The sequence below is a fragment of the Pelecanus crispus genome, chromosome 2, assembly GCF_030463565.1.
Source record: "Pelecanus crispus isolate bPelCri1 chromosome 2, bPelCri1.pri, whole genome shotgun sequence".
Lineage (NCBI taxonomy): Eukaryota > Metazoa > Chordata > Aves > Pelecaniformes > Pelecanidae > Pelecanus > Pelecanus crispus.
Window position 1 is genome coordinate 28,532,869 of NC_134644.1, and position 21,562 is coordinate 28,554,430.

At 42.0% G+C, this 21,562-nt stretch overlaps 1 protein-coding gene across 4 annotated transcripts in view; it reads left to right on the top strand.

The window, feature by feature from the left end:
* The window catches only part of DYNC1I1 (dynein cytoplasmic 1 intermediate chain 1), a 180,476-nt gene that overhangs the window by 91,884 nt on the left and 67,030 nt on the right, over positions 1 to 21,562 (top strand). For all 4 annotated transcript variants that reach the window (XM_075704604.1, XM_075704606.1, XM_075704605.1 and 1 more), the window contains 4 exons: positions 207 to 296; positions 9,167 to 9,329; positions 10,492 to 10,591; positions 15,581 to 15,706. In XM_075704604.1, coding sequence (XP_075560719.1) covers positions 207 to 296; positions 9,167 to 9,329; positions 10,492 to 10,591; positions 15,581 to 15,706 — 479 coding nt within the window. The remainder of the gene's footprint in view (positions 1 to 206; positions 297 to 9,166; positions 9,330 to 10,491; positions 10,592 to 15,580; positions 15,707 to 21,562) is intronic.

The window sequence follows — 21,562 nt, forward strand, 5'->3', positions numbered from 1 at the left end:
AGGTGCCCTGTGTTAGCAGATTATCTTGCAGTCTGGGGGGAAATTTCTGGGAGTGTCACTTTGAGTATAGATGTAGATGTTTCCACTTACTATGCACTTTGCTTTACCTGTGTTTACTACCACTTTATAATCATAAAGAAGATACACTGTTTCCCTCCCCCTTGAAGAGGTCAATCTCACAAATCTTTTTCTTCCTTTTTTTTTAGAGGATGAAGATGATGAAGAGATGGTGGAGCCAAAAGCACAGGATGACTTGGAGACGGAAAATCAAGACCAGAAGCAGGAAGTGAAAGAAGGTACTTTAAAAAATGAAAAGGATTTTGTTACAGCTTTAAAGGACTGAATCCTGCAAGTAGTTATTCTCATAGGTAGTTTCCATTATTGAGAACACTGTGAAATCGAAACAGTCACCAATTTTACTGATTCAGAACCACAGGAGTGGCATAAAAGCAGAAAATTGTATCCCAGTGACCCAGCTGGTAGGTCTGAGAAGCTTGTGAAAGACACAGGACTTCGGCTGTTTAGAAGCAGCAACATGTCCTCGTAATTTGGGAACAAAGTAGAGATTCTTGGATTCCAGGACTGGTGCTTACTTGTCCTCTGGCTCAAATAGCCTGCTTACATGAAAGATTTAAAACGCAAATGCCAGGCATTCCAGCGGCTCCATAAAGTTGGTTGGTCTTCAGAGGTACTTAGAGCCTATAACTGTCTGCCTGCTTGAGAGGGGCAAACTTAAACCTACTGGTGGTCAGGAATCTTCCAGCAGAAAACCATTTCCCTGGAAAATATTGACTGTCAAAATAAATTTTTTTTGTAGGAGCTGCCCCCAGGGAACTTAAGGTCAAAACTGAAGCCAGGCAGGTCCAGCTCTTCTATGCATTTCTCTGGATTGAGACACTCTCCAGGGTTACAAGAGACAAAAATTCAGGTTACTACTTTCTGCTGCAGACAAGAGACACGTGTCAAAGTGGTGCATGTCAGCACTGGATGTGGTAGATATGCTGGGTGTCTCTTGCTTGCTTCTCTTGGACCTGTTCTAGCTTTCGTAATTAGAAAAGGGGTGTGAAATTTGGTCTTCCTCATCTGGGAATTTACTAGAGTATTGGATAGTCTGGTGTGTCGCTTTGAGCAGTTGATGCTCACCACTGTGTGGAGTCGGGGAAAAGAGCTGAAATATCAGCAGCTCCAGTGGGAGAGGAAATGAGTTCCTTCTCCAGCATTTCTTAGCTCTGTATTGCCAGGACTCCTCACAACGCTGTTTACCCTCTTGAAAGGTAACTTACTTCCTCAGGTAGGGCCTAAGCCACTTCTTGCTATGGTGATCATTATCAGGATGATTCTGTGACCTTGGCTTTGTTTTTCACAAGGTAATCTCACTATGGGAAAAATATGGAGTCGTTTTGCAGAGAAGCCCATGAAATCGTTAACTGTGCATACAGCAGTGGATGCTCCTTTCTCATCCAGGAGAGCCTGGCATGATTTACATCAGTGTCCAAAATATCTGAGTCTGGTGTATAGTGCCCACATTCACTATCCTCACACACTGAAGTGAATTGCAGTACCAGCCATGCTGTTTTGATTATAAATTGATCTTTCTTCCTTCTTAAGAGTATCATAGAAATCACCCGTGCCATAAATCCTGCAGTGTCCGTTGCTCACTAGGTCCTTGTAGAAACACAGAGGGGGTAACTCACTCCTCCTGCTCCTCATCCTTCTGCTTCTCCCACCACCCCCAGCCACCGCTGCCATGGGCACAGGGGAGCCGCGGGAGCCGTGGTGACAGCAGGAACAGGAGTCACACAAGGAGTCTGCAAAGGCAGAACTGAAGACATAAGCAAGAAATATGGCAACACAGAAAAACTTACTTTTTCCTGAAGATTATCCTTCCCCCTAAAACTGTGGGGGGTCAACTCACATATGGGCTCTAGCAGTCACTGGACCTAACACAGTATCTCTTTTACTGATGACAACAGGAAGCCATAGAAACTGGTATCACTGCAGTTACGCACTGTCCTGAGTTGCCGAATGTCTGAATGTCCCTCTAGTATTCAGCTTACAGCTGATCCCACCCCCATTTATTTCCATGTAAAAGTAACACTAGCAGTTATACCTGGGGAGAAAGCACAAACTCCTGCATGAAGAGAAGAAGAAAAAAATCTAACTACATTCCTGAACTGATTTATTTCACTTTTTCGTGGGCTTTCAGGTTAGCCTTTTATGTACTTTGCTGACCAAGCGCCACCACCATCTTTTATTTCTTTGTTGTGTTTTAGTCTCGGGGCAGTGCTCCCCTTCTCTGCCTAGAAGACCCCCCCAGGAACGGTAGATCAACTGGGCTAGTTTAGCACTAGTCTCAGACACACAAACTGCAGGTTGTAAAAGCAAGGCACAGCTTGTTTTAGCAGAACCGGCTTTGGGAGGTGCTAACACTTGACTGGGTTCAAGGAAGAAGAAAGCACGCTCATTGCCTGACAGAAAGTGAATTTGACTTGCAGTATGTGTTGTGACGGATAAAATAGTGGTGTGCTGATGACTGGCATTAAATGCTGTGAATCAAATGAAGCAGTCGTCCCCAAATTGACAGGGAACGGAGTCCCATTTTTAGTATTTGGTGTCGTTCCGTCTCTGTTGGCTTTAGTCCTTTCGCCAACAAAACCCTGTTTTCCTCTCTGTTGTAATCACCCTTCTCATGTTCTGAGCAACATTCAGAGTTTGAAGCCATCGTTTGTGTTTCATGGAAGTGATTAAAACCATGTTACAAGTCAAACAGGAGTTTAGAAGAACATTTCCTGTCAGTGCTGCACTCTGTGTGCCTACTCAGAATTAATAGCTTTTCTGCAAATTAGCACATAATGGGTTAAAAGCATGTTTATGTTGGCATTAAGTACTCTGGCTTCTTTTTCTCTGCAAGGCAAGACAATATTTTGCAAACTTTTTAAAGAATCTCTAATAGATATTATAGTGGCGCCATTCACACTGCTATATAGTAGTTAAGGCTGTGTCAGCACTTCCATTATGAATCCTGTTTTTCAGGGATTTATAACCCAGCCGTAAAAATTTGCTCTGGGCTGAAATTTGGTTTCAGCTCAGGGAGCACATTTTTTAACAGATTAAAAAAAATCAGCATGGCCTTTTTTGAGTTATAGGAGTGTAAGAAAAAAAAACATGGGAGAGAGAAGTGTGGGGAGAGAAAGGCAGACAATTTTTTCATGAATATAACTCAAAAATAGGTCAGGATGAAAAATAAAGATTGGATCCAGTCTGTTCACTCTCCTTCTCCCCAAGCCAACAGGACAGGAGTGCTCTATTTTTATAATGGTATTTTAAGAGGAAATGTGATTTTTTTTTTTTTCTCTGTGGTTTATAGGTAGTCCAATTTAATTCTACAGACATTTATTGCATGCTTAATTTCCTTGTCTTCCCCCCACACCTCCCAGAGTTGCTCTGTGGGGTTTGGTGGGATTATTCAGCAGGCACACAGTGCACCTGCCATAGGGCAGCCTGCCTGGCCCAACACCTCTTGCAGCACTTCAATGCCACAGAGGGGCTAAGGGCAGAGGAGCAGCTCAACCCCGCCAAAGCGTTTCTGGTGTGGGAGGTGAAAACCTGGCTTGTTGACCATTTGAAGCATATGAAGTCTTGGGACATCCTTGTGTTTCTTCCACGGGGCTGCCTGTTGTCACCCATGTCTCAGGTGCATGGTCTCCCACTGTCCTTGGAAGAGCCCTGTGTGGGATACCTGCTGGTGAACTGGGCTGGGCTCTGCCTGTTCCCAGCCTCTCCTGACCACGTAAACAAGAGACCAGTCCCAAACTGTGGCATCAAGTGGGTTGGGGCTTTCCACCACCAGAGAGCTCTGGAGGTCCACCTAAGGCGCCTCTTTGTGTCAGTAGAAACCACATGAACAGCAGGACGGGCTGGGTCTTGAAATTGGGCCTCAACCTGCATGTATCTGAAGCCGTGGATAAATCCACAGAAACCTGCATGAAAGACTGTGATGGGGGAGGCTGGGATCTGCAGCTCCAAAGACCTGCTGTGCCCTCCCCTTGCCCTGGCCCTGTGCACGGGGCTCGGGTGTCCACCCAGCAGGCTGCGATGGGGGAGATGGTTTAGCTCTTACCAGCTCAGGCTTCAGTATCAAAGGAGGAGGACAGGTTGCCAGCTTTGCCCCTGTGAACTCGCTGGAGTTTGTAATAGCCTGTAACGCCAGAGTTTCACCGCGGCCAATGCCGCAGCAAGCTTGGGTGTGCTGACCCATCCTGATAGCCTGGCTCAGGTGGGCTCAGGGATGGTGCTCAGCATGACCCCTGGAGAAGCACCATCAATGGGAACAGCCCTGCCTGGCACAGTTTTGAATTTAAGGTTCCGGACCCTGCTACTCCAGGACTGAAAAATCCCTACGTGCACCTCAAAAATCTCCCTTTATATATATATATGATATTCAGCAATTGTGCCATGCAGGGACTTGCGTTTTAAATCGAGCACAACCCGGGTACGGCCCGTATCAAACCAGGATATGGCACATATCAAGCCTGACATGAAAGTGAGAAGCACAAGAAAAACAAGAGGATCATAGTTCTATCGGCAGACAGGGACTAAAAACTGCTGAGAGCTTCTTAGCACCTTGCAGTTCTCACGCTGTACGTTTCTACCATCCTTGGTCGTCAGCACATCTGAAGTTTACATGGGTTTAAATACATGCTGAAAGAAATAATACAGCTCTTAAAAGAGTTTTACTAATCTCCTCCTGTCTCTCGTTATATCTCTGGGCTCATAACAAGGCTGCTTCCTGCTTTACTGTTTTTATTAGTTTGCCCGTTCTTTCATTCACCTACTCTTTCTGTTCTTTTTTTCTTTTTTGCCTTTAATGGATTTCATTTCTTTTGTCAGGTTTTTACAATTGCTTAGGTTCCAGGAGAATGTTTTTTTATATTCCATTCTACTTATTTAAATGTGGGCCTTTTTTCTGTTTGGTTTTTTTTTTTTTAAATGTCTTTTTGCATCCCTTGGGAAAAGACTCGAATCCTGGTATTTAAATATTTGTGTATTTGGTCCTGCGCTGTTATCACAACTATTTATATTATATTTACTACAAACCTGCTTCTGCCAGATAAGAACAAGTCTGCAGCATTTTTTAATCTCAGATCCTAAAAATCCAAGGAAATGTTTTCATATCAGGTTTTTTTTTTTTTCTGTTTTGTCCAAGGAAATTTGTGGACAAAGGACCTGATGTGAAATACGGTATTTCTGAGGATCATGTTAAATCACATGTGAAATAGAAAAATGCTCTTATTTTTCAGAAGTGTTGAATAAATCTGTTGTTTTCATGTCACATTCAATTTTTGTTACATATTCTAGACCCTTTTGCTCAATGCACAAGTGTACAATGTCTTTCATTATGGATATACCTCACATTTTGTTCCCCTGCGGTGTCCTCTGTGCACATATAACTGCACAGTGTTTTAATTTTAAACGAGAATTCGATTTTATTTCATACAGCATTACACATTAACATGAGTACAGGGCTTCTTTGATACACGTTGTTGATTTCATAACCCCAGAGCCACCCGGACAGCATTCTGCTTGTGGGTGCGCGATCCCATCGATGTTTCAGTGGGTCCGTGGATAGACGGGATGCCCAGTGGCCCTGTTAGGCAGAACCTGGTGGCTGCACCATGGGTCCTCCTGACGTGAGCGGTGCGGGGCCACGGATGGGTTCAGCTCCTCCAGGCGGGAAGCAGAGAACAGGCACAATAGTTCATTACGAAGCCACGGTGTAGAAACAAGAGCAAAGTATGGGTCTTCCTTTGCAGGAGCTTTCATTGCACTCCAGGCAACAAGCACGTAACTTTTAGCACTGGTAAGCTAAGCATCGCACTAGGCTTTGTTAGACACGGAAGGTTAGATGTGGTTTGTTTGTTTTTTATGCCAGAGAGAGCAGATACTTGAAGACAAATGCTGTATTCTTACAGGGAATTTCTGAAGATATTGTCACATCATATAGGTGTCTGTGACAAAACAAAACAAAAAATACTTTGATCAGCTACTTAGGTTTCTCAGAGTTTTCCTTGAAGAGAGCCTGTGTCTCTTGAAAGCTGAGATCAAAGTAACTGTAAGCTCCCAGATAGGAAGAAAAATTGCAGAAAATTACATAGATTCTTTTTATTTTAGTCGAGGTAATGGACAGACAGGGAGAAGGAACAAGGGGAAAACGGAAGTGGCTCTGAAAGATAAATGGTTAGAAAATCTTCATATTTGAAAGAACAAGCCTGTCTGTTTTGGTTTTTTTGCTTATACTTCATGTATTTGCAGTAGTTACAGCAATGTTTTACACTGGAAAAAGTAATGATGTTAACATTCTTGTAAGAAGAGATTGCCTCAAATAAAACTTCAGAGGCAGCCAAATGAAAGAAGAAAATAAGGTTAAAATATGAAGCCTAATATCGCCAGGGGGCATCTGGTGTGTCAGTCAGATGAATGAGGTAAGCTGATTTATGCCCTACAAACTTTAGCCAAGGTGTTTCTGATGCCGAAGAGGGTTTAATAGACTGCTGGCCTCCCACAGATCATTGCTAACTGCAAGGGAGATCTTGCTGAGGTAGAACTGCAATCATGTGTGTCTCCATTGCTTGTGAACACTCCACAGCTCCCAAGCTGTTTATTTTTTGCCTTTTCCCTTTCTATTGATTTTCGGTTGTATTTTCTTTGCCAGTTATAGTTGGCAAATGGCCGAGTAATAAATTTATATTTCCAAGCTGTAGAGAGGATTTGATTTAGCAAATAATTTTTACCATTTGGAGCAGTTTAAAATTAGTTTTCCAGTTGCCTTTGCAGTTATTTTCTCCCCTTTTATGCCATTTTGCTGCATTGTCATGCTTGTTGTCTTTGATTCTCGGAAAGCGATGCTTTAGTGGTGACAGTGGGATATTGCCTCATTACAGGCTTCCTTGCCAGATGAGTTCCCTTAGTGCCAATTACTATTCAGCAGTGGATGCTGCAATAGGTCAACCTGTACTTTTTGCTAGTCATTCTTTTTTTTTCACATGCATTGCTTCTGTCTAAAGCACTTAGAGGCAAATTGTGCTCCTGCCTTGGTAATTGTTGCTCTGCTACTCAGGGGGACCGTGCAGGGGGACGTAGGTATTCTCTGGATGTGTGGAGCTCCACAGGGACCGCTAACCTGGTGGTAGGAGGCATAGGGCCAAGGCCATAGGAGATCATCAAAGGCTAAAGTTTCTAACTTCTTAGCTGCTTTGTCTCCTGAGGGCCAAATTGCTCCTCCACCTTTTGCATTTTTCCTACCCTCTATATTCAGCCCAAGTGTAGTGCAGAGATTTTGTCTTTCAGAGCTAACGCTTCGACCAGTTGAGGCAAACCTAAGCGCAGTGATAACAGCCTCTCCCAACCACAGGGAGTGCTTTGAAAGCAAGTACACTGAATACTGGGGGAGCTGAGTACTGCAGTAATGCTGACCATGTCACTGCTCCTGCCTGCTGTTGCGCCTTTCCATCTGTCCTTGCCCCTTGGGCTTGTGGTGGCATTGTATTTGGGCACTGCAGCTCACGAATCTAGTGTGAACCACAGGAAAATCAGATGGCGAGCAAGGGCTACATCTCCCTCATAGCTGAAAATAGCTGTGTGGCATGGCACAGCAACTGGAAAATAATTTCAAATTGCAACTATAAACCGTGTCACTCATTGTTTAATTAAACACTAAGATATGTATGACAAGGCTGGGAGTTAAACTTCGATGTATGCTGGGTGTTCTCTGAGGCACCATGCTGAACTATCTTTTTTGGCTGCTGGTGTTTTAGCCCAATATGGCCCTGGGAGACTGCCAGGTAATTTTGACAAGTGAGCACCTTAAATCTGTAGTGTAAAGCCAAGGCAGGAGACCTTTGAGTGACAGTTAAACTCTGAGTCTCTGTGATTTTGCAATAAATATGTTTATGATATGTTGTTCAGGTACCTAATTATAAATTTGAACAAAATTCTCTGTTAGCATAAGTTCTGTGATGTCAACCAAGCTTTTCATGCTGGGAATTTAAGCTAGCTGCAACGGTGGTTTGGTGTAACTGTGAAGATACTAATGGCATTTTTTTGAAATAGAAGTAATTCTGAAATATAACTAAAATTATGGTTTAAAAGCACATGTGGGCAAAGGCATAACTGATATACAACATTGCCTCAGTATCAATATAACCCTGCTAATGTAATTGAGAACAGAATTTTGCACCATAGCAATAGCAGCATCCCAATTTCCTTTCCCTCTGATGCTCACATTTGTGTTGGAATTTACCAACAGGTCATCAAACTGGTGGGGGCATAGCATTGGTGCATCCTGCAAAGACAGTATTTTTCAAATGAAGGGCCATACTGGAAACATTGGTTTGGAAGTAAAGGTTTAGCATCTCTGCGTACATGTAAAGAAGCAACTTCATCTCGTGGGGGCCAGGCTATCCTGATCGGTGCCCGAGACGGCTCCTACCCCCTCCCAGGGCAGCTTTGGCGATGGCTCAGTGGCATTTGTTGCTCTGGCTCTTAAGATTCCTCTGCAAGGAATAGAACTGCTTTAAAGAAACTGGTGTTTGGTCGGTTGCTTTTGATTTTGCTGCCTCAGAGAATATGTTTTGTTATTTACTTCATGGCTTCACAAAAGCTCTAAAGCAGAGATAGAATTTATCAGTGACACCAGGGAGAAATGGGAAGAAGTGAAGAGAGAGATTATGTGAGCCCTTTTAACACAAAGAACTGTAGTATAAGTTAAGAAGATTATTTTATCTTTGGCTCCTCTGACAGGTCCCCTGTTACATAAGTGTTCTGCTTTTTCAAGTTAGGTATTGCCTAAACGTCAGTCACAGCCATTTCCTGAAATAGGAACACGGCGTTTATTTAATTTGAGGGGTTTAAGTATTTTCCATTTCAGAATAATAAATATATAAGATATAGGATCTCTTCTATGTAAATGCTAAATTCTGGGAATATACAGGAGTATGTTTATATATACTAAAAAATTCTTAGTCATGATTTTAAGAGTAAAGCTTTGATTTTTGTCCTGACATTGCTACAGCAAGCTTTCATGTCAAAAGAAACCCACTGAAGATGTTGATTCATTGGGAAAGGGGTGAAATGTCATACTCTTAACTACATATTTTCATTTTCCAAGCTCCTCCTAGAGAACTGACAGAAGAAGAAAAACAGCAAGTTCTCCATTCAGAAGAATTTCTGATATTTTTTGACCGGACAATACGTGTAATTGAGCGAGCTTTGGCTGAAGATTCAGACATCTTCTTTGACTACAGTGGCAGAGATGTAGAAGAGAAAGATGGGTCAGTTTGGGGTTTGTTTCCTTTTGTAAAATAACCTTTATAAAAATAATTCCAATGCCAGGAAGCCTTAATTTTTAAACTAAACTAAACATTTTTATAGTTAAGAAAAGTTTAAAACTTCTACATGAAGACCTGGGTCACTTTGTTAGCCTAAATTATTTTGTAAAATAGCTTCATGCTTTATTTCTCTGGGTTTTTTTCTTTGATGTATTATGCAGGTGGTTTAATTTTTTGTTTCATTTTTGGAGATGAAATTTCAAATTCTGAAGAAATTAATAATTGAAATAGATAAATGTGTGTGTACACATGTATAAGTAGATGTGCATGTGTATGTTCCAGTGTGCTTGTATCATTATGTTTCTATAAATTCAAATTGCTGTTGTTTATATTCTACTACTGCCTCAGGTCTGTAATGGATCCCACTGTGCTATGCATTGTGTGGATGAAAATGATGATCTCCCAAAGTGTTTGCAATCTAAATGCATAAGACGAGAGGTGACATGTTGTGTATTCAGCAATTGATAGGGGAGTAGAAGAAGCAAAACTTGTTAGTACAAGAGGAAGTATTTAGATTTCAACAGCTGCATATCCGTTGAAGCCTCATGGCAAATGAATAGCTGCGTTGCACTGAAGTTACTTACTGGAGGTTACTCTAGAGCATCACCCCTGTGACGAGCTAAATGCATCAGTGTGGCAGCATTGGATCAGCACTGAGCTTCAGCCCATCCTAATGGTGCCAGAAGGCATCTGCCATCTCCATTGCTGGGAGGAGGTGCTGTAACTTTAAGATTTCAGGAATCAAAAATAACAGAGATTTGGCTGTGGCTTGGAGGTGAAGGTTCAGAAAAGGGGGAGCTGAATGCCAAGGCCAGGTTCGGTCCTGAGAGACACAGGTGGCAGAGGTGGCCCAGGGTGACCCAGAAGAGTCAGGAAGGCAGTGGGAAATTAAGAAATGTGGTTTTGCAAAACAGATGTAAAATTTGTTCCTTGGTGCAGATTTGTTGTCAGCAAGACAGTCAGTGAGAGCGATGAAACCAAGGTGGCAGACTTCCCCAGGCTGGGCAGAGATTTGAGAAGTAGTAGTCAGAAACTGTTGCATTGCTTTTCACAGCATTTGAATGCTGGTACTTCAAAAAGTGTCACTTTGTTTGAATTCACACAGAGATGTTCAAGCAGGAGCCAACCTTGCCTTTAACCGTCAGTTTTATGATGAGCACTGGTCAAAGCATCGTGTCGTCACCTGTATGGATTGGTCTCTTCAGGTAAGATGTGGAGTCAGGAGGTATGTTTCCATATCCCTTCCAACTTCACCGTAAAAAAATACAGCCAGCCTCAGTTTGCCCTTTGTTCTGCAGACCATGAAGTTATTTTTTAGCTAACAGCAGGGCCTTGAATGAGCAAATGCATGTTTCTCCATAAGGAAGAGTAGTGGGCAATAATGAAGCTGTCATTTTTTTTTTATATGTTACTTGGTTTTCAAAAACAGGATGTTGTATTAAAAGTACAGGCTAACAAACCTACTAAGATGAAGGAGTCTTTGCTTTTCCTCCCCACTCCACTCCAGCACATGGAAATTTTTTTAGGACAAAGGTTTAAAATTAAACCAATTAGAAATAATTTACTAAATATGTAGCAATTGATTTAATAAACAGTTATACATAATAATATATAAAATAAAAAATAAGAATAGTGAGGAATAAAATTTATTTTTCTAATATACTAAAACTCAAAATGTGAAAGTATCTGAGCAACTTGAAAAGATTGAAAAGAGGTCTTTCAAAAAATGCTGGGTCCTCTCTTCAAGCGATGGAAGAGGAAGCTGCAGCTGGCCAGGGGGCATGCTAAAGCAGCGTGCCTGGAACGTATCCAGTTTCTGCGCACCGCAAAACATTGTCATATTGCAAAATACAACTGACGATAGAGCTGCTTAAGCTTCCCAAAACCAATACAGCTGCATCAGCAAAGCACAGAAACCAGGTTAATTAGTTACTTCATTGGAGAGCTAGGATTAGCACACACACACATCACCACAGGTCCTGTCAAATTCATTCGGTCCCAGTTTCGCTCCAGCCACCCTCATCCTCTCTGCTTCGTCCCTGTTAGCCTGTTTCCTAGGTTCCAGCCTGGAGCAAAGCAGCTGGTTTCCCTGGGGAGGAAACCAGGGAGACTCTGCTCCAAGGTCCACAATACAGATAGAACGAAACTGCTCCAGGAGGACATAGGCTTGAAAAATGTGAATGCAAGCCAGTCTGCCTAGCTGGCCCCAAACCCCGCCTCAGGCGTGCCCTGGTGTGTCCAGAGCCCTGATGCAGCCTGGTGTGGGTAGCAAAGATGCTATAGATGTAGCTCAGCCCAGTGCTAAGAACAAGCTTTGCTTAGCCTAATCGTAGAAGCAGCTGCTTTTTCTGCACCATGTTAGGTGGTGTGTGTGGAGACAGCATGTGTTTAAGGCCAAATATGCAAATGGTGCGTGCGGGCACACACGCCAGCGGATAAGAAGCACGGTGACTCTCGCATCCATCCTTCTCCTTCCCCTTGAAATGGCAGCAGGGCTGCTTCCATCCTTCCAGGTACTTCTCAGGTAAGGTGGCAGCTGACTGCATGGAGGACGTGGCAGGCAGCAGGGAGGAGACAAGTTGGAGGGTCTCACCGAGCATCGCTGGTAGACTGTGCAGGTCTGGCTGTCTAACCGGGTGTGGTGCACAACAGCCAGCCACAGTGAGGCTTCTTGTAATATCCAGCTTGCGCCCTGTGTGTGAAATGAAGGATTTATCCCTTTGCTTTCATGCAAAATATCAGCTTAACAACACGTATGCACCGGTGTGACGTGGGTGGCCTTTAACCACATATGGATTTCCACAGAAATCAAATATAAGCCTGAGGAAACACTTATCTTAGGTTGTTCACTTGTTCAGGGGCTGGAAATTACATGGAATTCTTATCTGATATTTTCCTAACAGGCAGCTCTTACTGTATTCCCAGGGCAGCAAGAAAAAAAGCCGCCTCAGAAGAGCACTGCCAAATGTAATTGCTCAGCCTCTGGGGCTCGAAGGCATGTTCTGCTTCCCACCTCTTTGTTCCAGGGTGGCCCCTCCTGCCTTCCCCTCCGTTAACTCTTCACGCTCAGCTCCCTGGCACCCCAGCGGGGGCTTCTCTGCCCCGGCGGCTTCTCAATGCTGGGGGCTTCTGCGCACCACCCCACACTGGCTTGGGAGGAGGGACTTGCCTCCTCTCTTGCCTGCTTCGAGGTGTATCATGTGGCAGGAGCTGGAGCCGGATGGAGGTATTTCACCTAACCACTAGCTCCACTTCTCACTCACGCTCCAGGACATGGCAGTGTCCAGTATGCCAAAGGATAACTTGAATAGTCATGGGAACTGCAGAACACATTGCTCAATTTTCTGCGATAAAACTGTTGCTGCAAAACAGCCTGGAGGCAAATAGAAGCTTAATCAAACAAAGGAACTTGATGCATTGATTAAACAAGTTATTCTGTTCCCAGTCACATGTAAAATATGGTCCCAAACATGTGGGATCATTCATACCATTAAAGCTAACCCACTAGCCCCTTGATTCTTTTGCAGAGCAAAAGGAAAATGGCTTAGATGCTTCATCAAGGATCTAAGGGAAAGGCCCAACAGACTGAGTATAAACACAGAGAGTGGGATCACCTTGCTCTGTCCATGAGGAGGTAACTTAGCTCTTCTAAAGCCAAGAAAACCACAACCTCAGGGGTACTGCTGTGTCTCTCATGAGTCTCAGGTGGCAGCCTCGAATGCTGTTCCCACAGCACCATTTCCACGTTGTTTTCAGTTGCAGTCACGGGACAGCTGGGCACCTGGTGAGGACCAAAATTCTGTAAACGCAAGTAGATTGAATGAAGTGGCGAGTGTGCAATGTCAGCGTGGATTTAGGGTGCTGTACTTAGCTTGGGTTTTTTTAAGAGTCAAAAAGCCTCATAATGGTGTTGCCCAGCTAGGTACGACCCCAGCATATGTATAAACTTGAAACTGTATTTCCAGTCAGATGCATAAACTGTGATTGCAAAACCTATGTATAGACCACCAAGACTTGAGTCAGTGTTTGTTTATGGCCAGATGTGCTGCCAACCAGAACACGCTCACTAAACTTTCCAGGAGCGTGAACCAACCCCAAGGTGCCTCTAAACTGGTGCTTCAGACCTGGTCACACACCCTAGCTGGCTGCAGTCATGCTGGTGGAAGGGCTTGTCACTTCTGCCTGCCAAGGTATCTGCCCCTTCATGACGGCGGCCTCAGCTGCTCGTGTGAATGGTACCTAACCTGTTTGGCCAAAACGAGATGCCCTGACAAAAGCCTACTGTGCACGCTGTTTACTTGGACCTGGGCCATCGTGGGATGAAAAGATTCAAAGGAGAAGCTGAGCTTGCTGTTCAGAAGTGGTTGTAATCTCTGTCAGAGGAAAGAGAGAGAAGACGGGGGTGAGATGGGTGAGAGCAGTGGAGGGCAGGCTGGCACAACTGTGTCCGGAGAGGTGGTGTCTCAGGCGTGGGATTAAACCACCCTCAGGTCTCCCTCAGTTCTTGAGGAAGGAAAAGATGTGATTGGTCTGCTGCATGTTCTAAATCCCATGCAAGTGATTTGGGTGCTAAATTACCCTTACAAGCTGTGCCAGCAGCCAAGGTCTGCCAACAGGTAAGTACAACCCAGTCAGAGCTGCCCCAAAATGGGAAAGAAGCAGCTATGGTGGCCACATGTTGTTGCTGGTTCTCCCACACTTGGGTCCAGGCTTATTTGGAACGATGAGCTTCAATAGAAAAATCATCAGCTCCATGATGTATTATTATCCATGGAAGTGTACACAAAGTGGGAAAGAACAGCTGCTGATGGCAAAAGTTCTAGCTGTGCGCATTATTTCTTCCAAATGGATTTTGAGAGCAGAGAGTTCAAACCCCAATAATAATGCTATAAAGGGTGGTGGTTTTTTGGGGTTTTTTTTTTTATTTTTAAAATGCCAGTGTGGACCAAATTCACAGCTCCCAATAGTAATATTGGCAGTTTCTTTGTCCCACTTCCTTTACATCTACCAGCTGCACTGTTCCCCTATGAAGTGGTGAATGGTTTGGCAGGAATTTACCTGGGAAGACAAAAAGTGACAGTGATTTGCGGGATCATTGAGAAATTTTGAGGGAAAGCATTCCTAGTTTACAAGAGGAGGGTGTGGGTCCTGCGGAGCTTGGGCTGCTGGCTGGTTGGTCTTTTCTCTGGACATGCCATAAGATCCATTGCCTTCCTTTGACTGTTTAGAGGGAAGAACAGAGGCTACCAGAGGTGCCTGGTGTCAAACGTGTAAGTGGAGAACTGGGTGCTATTGTATAGGCGAAAGTAATTGAAGTTTTGTGGGCAAACTGTTACTTTTTATGGTGTTTTGAAACACTACAAGGTCATCAACAGAATGCGCAAATCTGATTATTCATATATGATATTATGTGCATGTGTATATATGTGTATGTATATAAACAGAGCAAATACATATGTGTGTGTTGCATAGCTACTTCTGTACATCAGTGGATAATGGGTGCACAAGAAACTATGGATCTGATTTTAGAGTGCTCATGCGTCGGTCTTACTGAGTCAGTGGAATTCAAGGTCACCTTGTGCTTTACAAGATGACCTCAGCATCTTGCAAAATGGAGCTCCTGTGAAGAAAATGTTTTGTTTGCTATTTGAATCATCAAGAAGAGCTTTCAAGTTGATTCTACGTGTAAGTTAATAGGAAGAGTACATAATGAAATAAGAAAAAATAGTTATCAGGGATGCTGAAAAAACTGTGAATTTCAGAATAAAAGCAAGTCAACGCCATGGTCATAGTGTTTTTCTTATCAAAATCAATTAAGACAACAGTTTGTCCCTGAAGAAATGGTTAAGCAAATGCAATAGAATTACTCAAGCTTTCAGATTTTTCCTTTTCCTTGCTTTGCATTCCCTTTATAAATATCCTGCTAGTTCTCTTTTCTGAGAATTACCTGCAGAAAATAACATTGCCTTTGTGGTATCTGGGAATAACTGACAGAGAGCAAGGAGCAGGGGCTTTAAGGATGTCAGGGACAAGTAAAATACCAAAATGAAGCTGAATACTATGATTGGACTTAGTGTGTAGTATAATTAAAACCAGATATTGCACATGTAGTGTGAGATTATTTCTCTCATCTGATTTTGCATAGGTTCTTCATCATTCATCTTATTTCATTTGCTTTTTCTTTTTCTTTCCAGTACCCCGAGTTGATGGTTGCCTCTTATAACAATAATGAGGATGCTCCACATGAGCCCGATGGGGTAGCCTTGGTATGGAACATGAAGTTCAAGAAAACCACACCGGAATATGTTTTCCATTGTCAGGTAAGACTGAGGAAGCCATTAATTTCATGCTAGACAAAACAGAGTTTACTACATGGTGCATCTGCCCACTGTTTATATGAAGAGGTTGAGGTTAAAAATAGGCATTTTTGGAAAAAGTACAAGCGGCAGTCCAGTGTTTTTAGAAGGCAGCCAGCCTTCTCAAACAATACTGAAAGCCTGTCAGGGCTGCGTGTCATTCTTTGTCTATTTAAAACAGTCCCTAGGAGATTTAGTTTATAAAGCCCCTGCACTTATGAAGTAACTGTGGTGTACCACTTCCTCATCCAGGCAGCAACATATGCTTTCCCACCCACGTTAGCTTCCTCGCATCCTCTGCACTCCAAGCTGCCTACCCTTGCCTTGGTTCTGCTCAATATCATGTTTTGCCTTTAAAATTGGGAAGTATAGTTTGCATTTCTGGGCATGCATCTTACTTACAGCTTGATAAAAATGGTCTCAATTAGAAGGACTACTCCACCGATTCCTGTTTGACTGTCCTTTAGATTAGCAACCGGTGTTTCACTCCACTCAGTACTACTTTGTGACCATACAGTTTTAGAAGTTTATGGACAATTCAAAAATAGTTGGGTGTTTTATTTCTATAGGTCTGTTTACTCCTCTTTTGCCACTGCTTTTGTGCGTGAAATGGCACAGCCTCATATTGACAGAAATGTTCTGCTCATTGGCTCTATCTCCATCAAACTGTCCAAACTGTGGAACAGGGCTTGGGCCAAATTTCCAACCTCTTCATTAATATCCGTCTGTGGTAATTAAATACAGGACAGTGGCATTCAAAAAGTCATATGGAAAAGTTTCAGCAAGTAAAACTTAACAATCAGAGATTAGTAAAATGCAGATTATTCTGCGGTAAAAATTGCTTCTCTTGGAAGGATATGTATTACCTGGCTAATTGTGTAAGCTAAGTGTCATTTTACATTCAAGGACCAAACATCTTTTTGAACTAAGTTTATGTTTGGACTTGGGTACATTATCAGATGTAACATAGTGGGAGGGAGTTGCTGGAATTGAAGTTACTGCTTCAACCCGATTAAGTAACCTTTAATTCTGGGCATGTTTTTCTAATTTGCTATACTGAAAAACAACTTCACAAGGAGTCTAGGCCTACACAGCAAATATGCCATACAGATTTATATACATATATGTGTGTGTGTATTACCTTTGAAATGAGAACTTGTATTTTTCTGGATATCATATTCGGCGGACTGATGTGTTCTTTCAGACTGCTTAAGATCTTAGCTCAGACCCCATGTTTGAATTCTTCTAGGATGCACATGCAGCTTAATGTTTTAAAGAAAATATTCAAGAGAAGAGATTGCCCATTGCATCTTCAAGAAGAATAATCCTTAAACTAGATTGATTTTGCAAGATAATAACCAGATTCAGAGTAGCCCTTCTGAGAACACAAAGGGGAGATTGACTATAGACATAACAATGCGCTCTGTTAATTAAAAATTCTATCTAGGTTTAAAAGCAGGTACACTTGAACAGGGGAGGTATGAATCACTAAATTGAAAGCATTGAGACAGGCTACACTCTCCATTAGAAAAACACACATAGGACAAAGTGGTGGCCAGAGATTTGGCCTGGCTGAGCTTCTGTCTAATTCTCCCATTACGTTGGATGTCCCCTTTTTTAGAACTGGAACCTTAAAACCTGTAAATTGAGAGACACATGTGGCACTGTGCTTTCACATGCATCCTGGATTCATCTTTCAGTTAAATTAAATCAGTTCTTCTGTCCATGAGAAATATTTATTTTCTTGGTCAAACTGTCCCACAGATAATTTGCATTGTAAGACCGTTATGAGTTGGAATCATGTTTGAATCACCATTATGGGGCTTCTGACATGTGGAGTATCTTCTGCATCTCAGATCAGATGGGGATACCCACATGAGATTAAATGAGGAAGCAAAAAGCTTGAGACTTGGTCTCTTGAACACAGGTTTTGTTCTAACTGACTCAGATGGAAAATAAGAAAAAAAAATTATCTTAGCTCAGAGTCTGGAATTCAGTTCTGTAGATCATCAAGTTATTCTGTTAGTTAGTGGAAACCAACTGTATTATTAGTCAGCCCTATATCATTTATATTACCATTTTGCAAGAGAAACATTCCCTTATTCAGTCCTGATTCAGTCATTTCTCTAGGTCTTCCGTGAGACAAGCCCAATTTTTCTTCCACAATACATGACCTTATAAAAGTCCAGCCCAGCAGCTAGAGATGAACACACACCTTATCATTACAGCTAGGTTGCCCAGATATGACAAACGCAGTACTTTGAGTGTATTTTCCCAATAGACCTCTAATTTCCTTTCCAAAGACTTTCTATAAAAACATGGTCTTAATAAATACGCTATGGTGCTGACTAATCTATCTTTTGCATTTCAATTTTGGGGCTCTCAGAGTGAGATACAAGCAAGTAGAAACTCATTTCAGATGTGACTGTTGAGGAACTCATGCAAGCCATTTCTGAGAAGCCAAATCAATAAATAGGTTTATGAAGCCATTCCTGAGGAACTTCTAAGAAATTCCACCTCAGGAGTTCTGATAACATCAATAGAAATAAATATGTGAAACATCTCTGGACAGCTAAAGAGCTGGTTGAACTTCAGCAGGTAGAACTTCAGATACCTCTTGTGCACATTCAGTAAAATCTTGAACCTAGGAACCACAATGTTTTTCTGTCTTTCCTGATATATTATACAGATTTAAGTGAGATGATCACCAAGGAATTTCTTAATTTTCTTTACCTCTTTCTATGACTTTTTGTAATTTTACATAGGATCATTGAAATTGTCATACTCAGAACAACAGGCTTTCCCAGTGCCTTTGCTGAAAGTTGCCAGAACCCAGGGGCTTCCACTAAAGTTGTCTATCAGCCATGGCAGACAATGATGCAAAAATTGACCAGCAGTGATGGTTTTTCCTAACTCCAGTCAGCAAAACATTTGATTTCAGTCCTCAAATGTGAGGGATGATGTTTTCTGTAAATGTTTATCTCAGCTGTTGTCACTAATGATCTTACTGTTATGAATTTTTTGCCCAATTTAAAGTCATATTAGGTTGTTGGCTCATTAATACAGTGTAGGTGGTAGTAAATTTCATAGCTCTACAATATGGTGTGCTACAAATACTGGGTTCAACTTTAGTTAGTATGCATTAAGGAAAAAATTACTCTCAGCCAAATGGACATGTTTACTCATTAATTCATGTGAACTGCCATGTGTTCTATCAAATCCTTTCTAAACAAAACAGTCCTACTGGCTTCTACTCTCTCCTCCTGTGGAATATTTCTTTTCTTCTATGTGTTTTATTTTTTCCCTTCTTTGGGTTTTTATATTTCTACTTTACCCAGTGATGTGCTGACAGTATTTTAGCTGGGACTCCCACAGATTTTTTCCTCTATAACTCATCATACATCTCTTTACCACAAGGTTAGAAATGGGAAAACGAGGAAGAGTGAGGGATGGGGCAATTTGTTCATTTGTTTTCCTATGCAAGCAAAAAAATGTTGTCTCAGAAGCAAAATCAAAGTGGAAGGGTGATATCATTTGCCAAAGGAATGAACATTCAGTGCTTTCCTTAGGTAGTGAGGAATAAATTGAGCATGCAGTTAATACTGCAGAGTGCGGACTGGGAATGTCCTTGTAGGGAAGAGTCAGGGATGTCCTTTTCCCCCATGCTGGAGCATCACAAACTCTTGGTGTAATCCAGTGCATTCCAAAGGCAAAACCCAAGCCTTTCAGAAGTACTTTATGAGGCCCTGCGGATGAGTCATCCCTGGTTGGGTTGGTTTGGCAGTATCCAGAGAGGGAATTGAATTCCAGCAAAGACATGGAAATCACATTGAGTCTCCCTCGTTTTGGTGGGAGAATTTTAAGCAGTGGTTCACACTGCTTCTCTCAGCTACTGTTGGTCTGTGTTTAGGTGGGAGTGACAAAAATGAAAATAGTATGGCACGGTTATTGATTATATGACTCAACATGAGCTCAATCCTATCTTGATTTATGCAATGCATGGGCCTGGCCTTGTATGTGAACATTCCTGTACTATTGATTGATAGAGTAGCATCAGTGATGTTTCTCAGTCTTACCCTCTTTCTTAGAAAGTGCTTATAGGTCCGTAATGTGTTTTTTCACTCAACAAACAAATAAAAATCTACATTAGCCATTAATTATGAGGATTATTTGTAATGTAATGCACGTTGTTTATTTACTGCTGGTCGTCTCTGCCCAGGATGTTGTTTCTGTTTCCTGGACTGATCTAACCTTTCTAAGCCAGTGACCTGAAGATATATCTGAAACTTTGTGCCAACGTATCTGTTGAGTGAGGCAAATGAGAACTCAGACTGTCTTTGCCCTAAAGTGGCTAGTTGAAGTCTGAGCTATTACACCCTCCCTTTCAGCAGGGCCTGTTAGCATGGGTACGGCACTGCTTTTATACCAGATCTCATCGCTTGTGGGTTAAAGCTGATCTACAGAGACAGAAGATACAAGAGAAAGAAATAATCAGTGGGTCTAGTGGACTTCAGAATATTGGAGATGATTTGCTTTCTTCTGGAACTAAACAGGGATTATTAAAGTTGGTTGAGGTATCTGGACCTCAGCTTCAAACATCCATCACTTCAAGAGAGGTGGGGTGGGGGGAAGACAGCTAAAGATATTAGTTTCGTGCAAATAAACCAAACTGAATTTTACTTTCTGATTTGGAGGACTCTGCATTGTGTTTGGAAAGTTTGATGAATTCTGTTTTCCTACACCCAGTCTAAGAAAAAAAAAAATTACTACATTAACTGCATTTTGATTTATTATAGATTATTTCCTGATCTATTAATTTCCTGTCTCTCAGCTGTGTTTTTTCCAAATGTCTCAAAAGGGCAGTGAGAAGTACAAATCTGACACTTAGAAGTAACTCCATTCAGCGTATTTTTAAGGAAGGAAAGCACATGTGAAGTAGCTTTTATTTGAAGAAGAGTTCTTTCAAGAAGTCAGATTGACTTTTAGCATAATCACAAAAAGATTTCAGCAGTATATCACTTTTAATAGCTGCAGCTATTTCTGTCCTTTTCCTAAAATGCCATGCAGTCAGATTTACTTGGTTGGTTCCATCTCTTTACTAAACTGTCAGTTTTTTGTGGGATATGGGACTTGTGTTTTCTATTTTAATTTCAAGAAAAGCTGTCCATGCTTGGAAAATATTGGTAGATTGGGTACAGAAATCAGCCACTCAGCCGCACCACAAAATGTTTCATTCTCCCCTAGCTTTTTTGTAGTGGCTTCTATACACTGTCATTAAGTTATGTGTTTGACCACTCTTCATTGCTTATCCTGGTGTGGTCTTTCCCTTTTCAAATGAATGGATGGAGTCAGAAATGCGTATCTTAGAATTAGATGCACTGAGGTAAGTGAAGGGCTATATTTAGTGGCCGATATTGGCCGTAGTTGCCTTTTTTTTCCCCTGATTTGGTTCCTTTGTTGTTGTCTGCTCTTTCAAAATCAACATAAATTCCTTCAGATGTGCTTTTTGCTCCAGCAGCCTGCCTTCTAAAGGTGCTGAGCGCCCAAATCCACGAGACTTGTGTGCAGAGCAGGCTGAGGTAACAGCATGAATGACTAATATCCTCCTTTTCCTCTTGTCCTTGAGTTTCCTTCACTGTGGAAGCCAGACCAGAGCTCAGTCCCAGAAATTTAAAAGAAAAGAAGTACTAAACCAAGTTTAATTGTCAAGAAAGTATGCTTGGAATACTTAAAAAATAAAGAAAATTTTCTCTGATAATTATATTGGTGTTTTTCCACAAAGACTTCCTCACTTTGTTGCTGCTATCTAAGTGTCAAGTA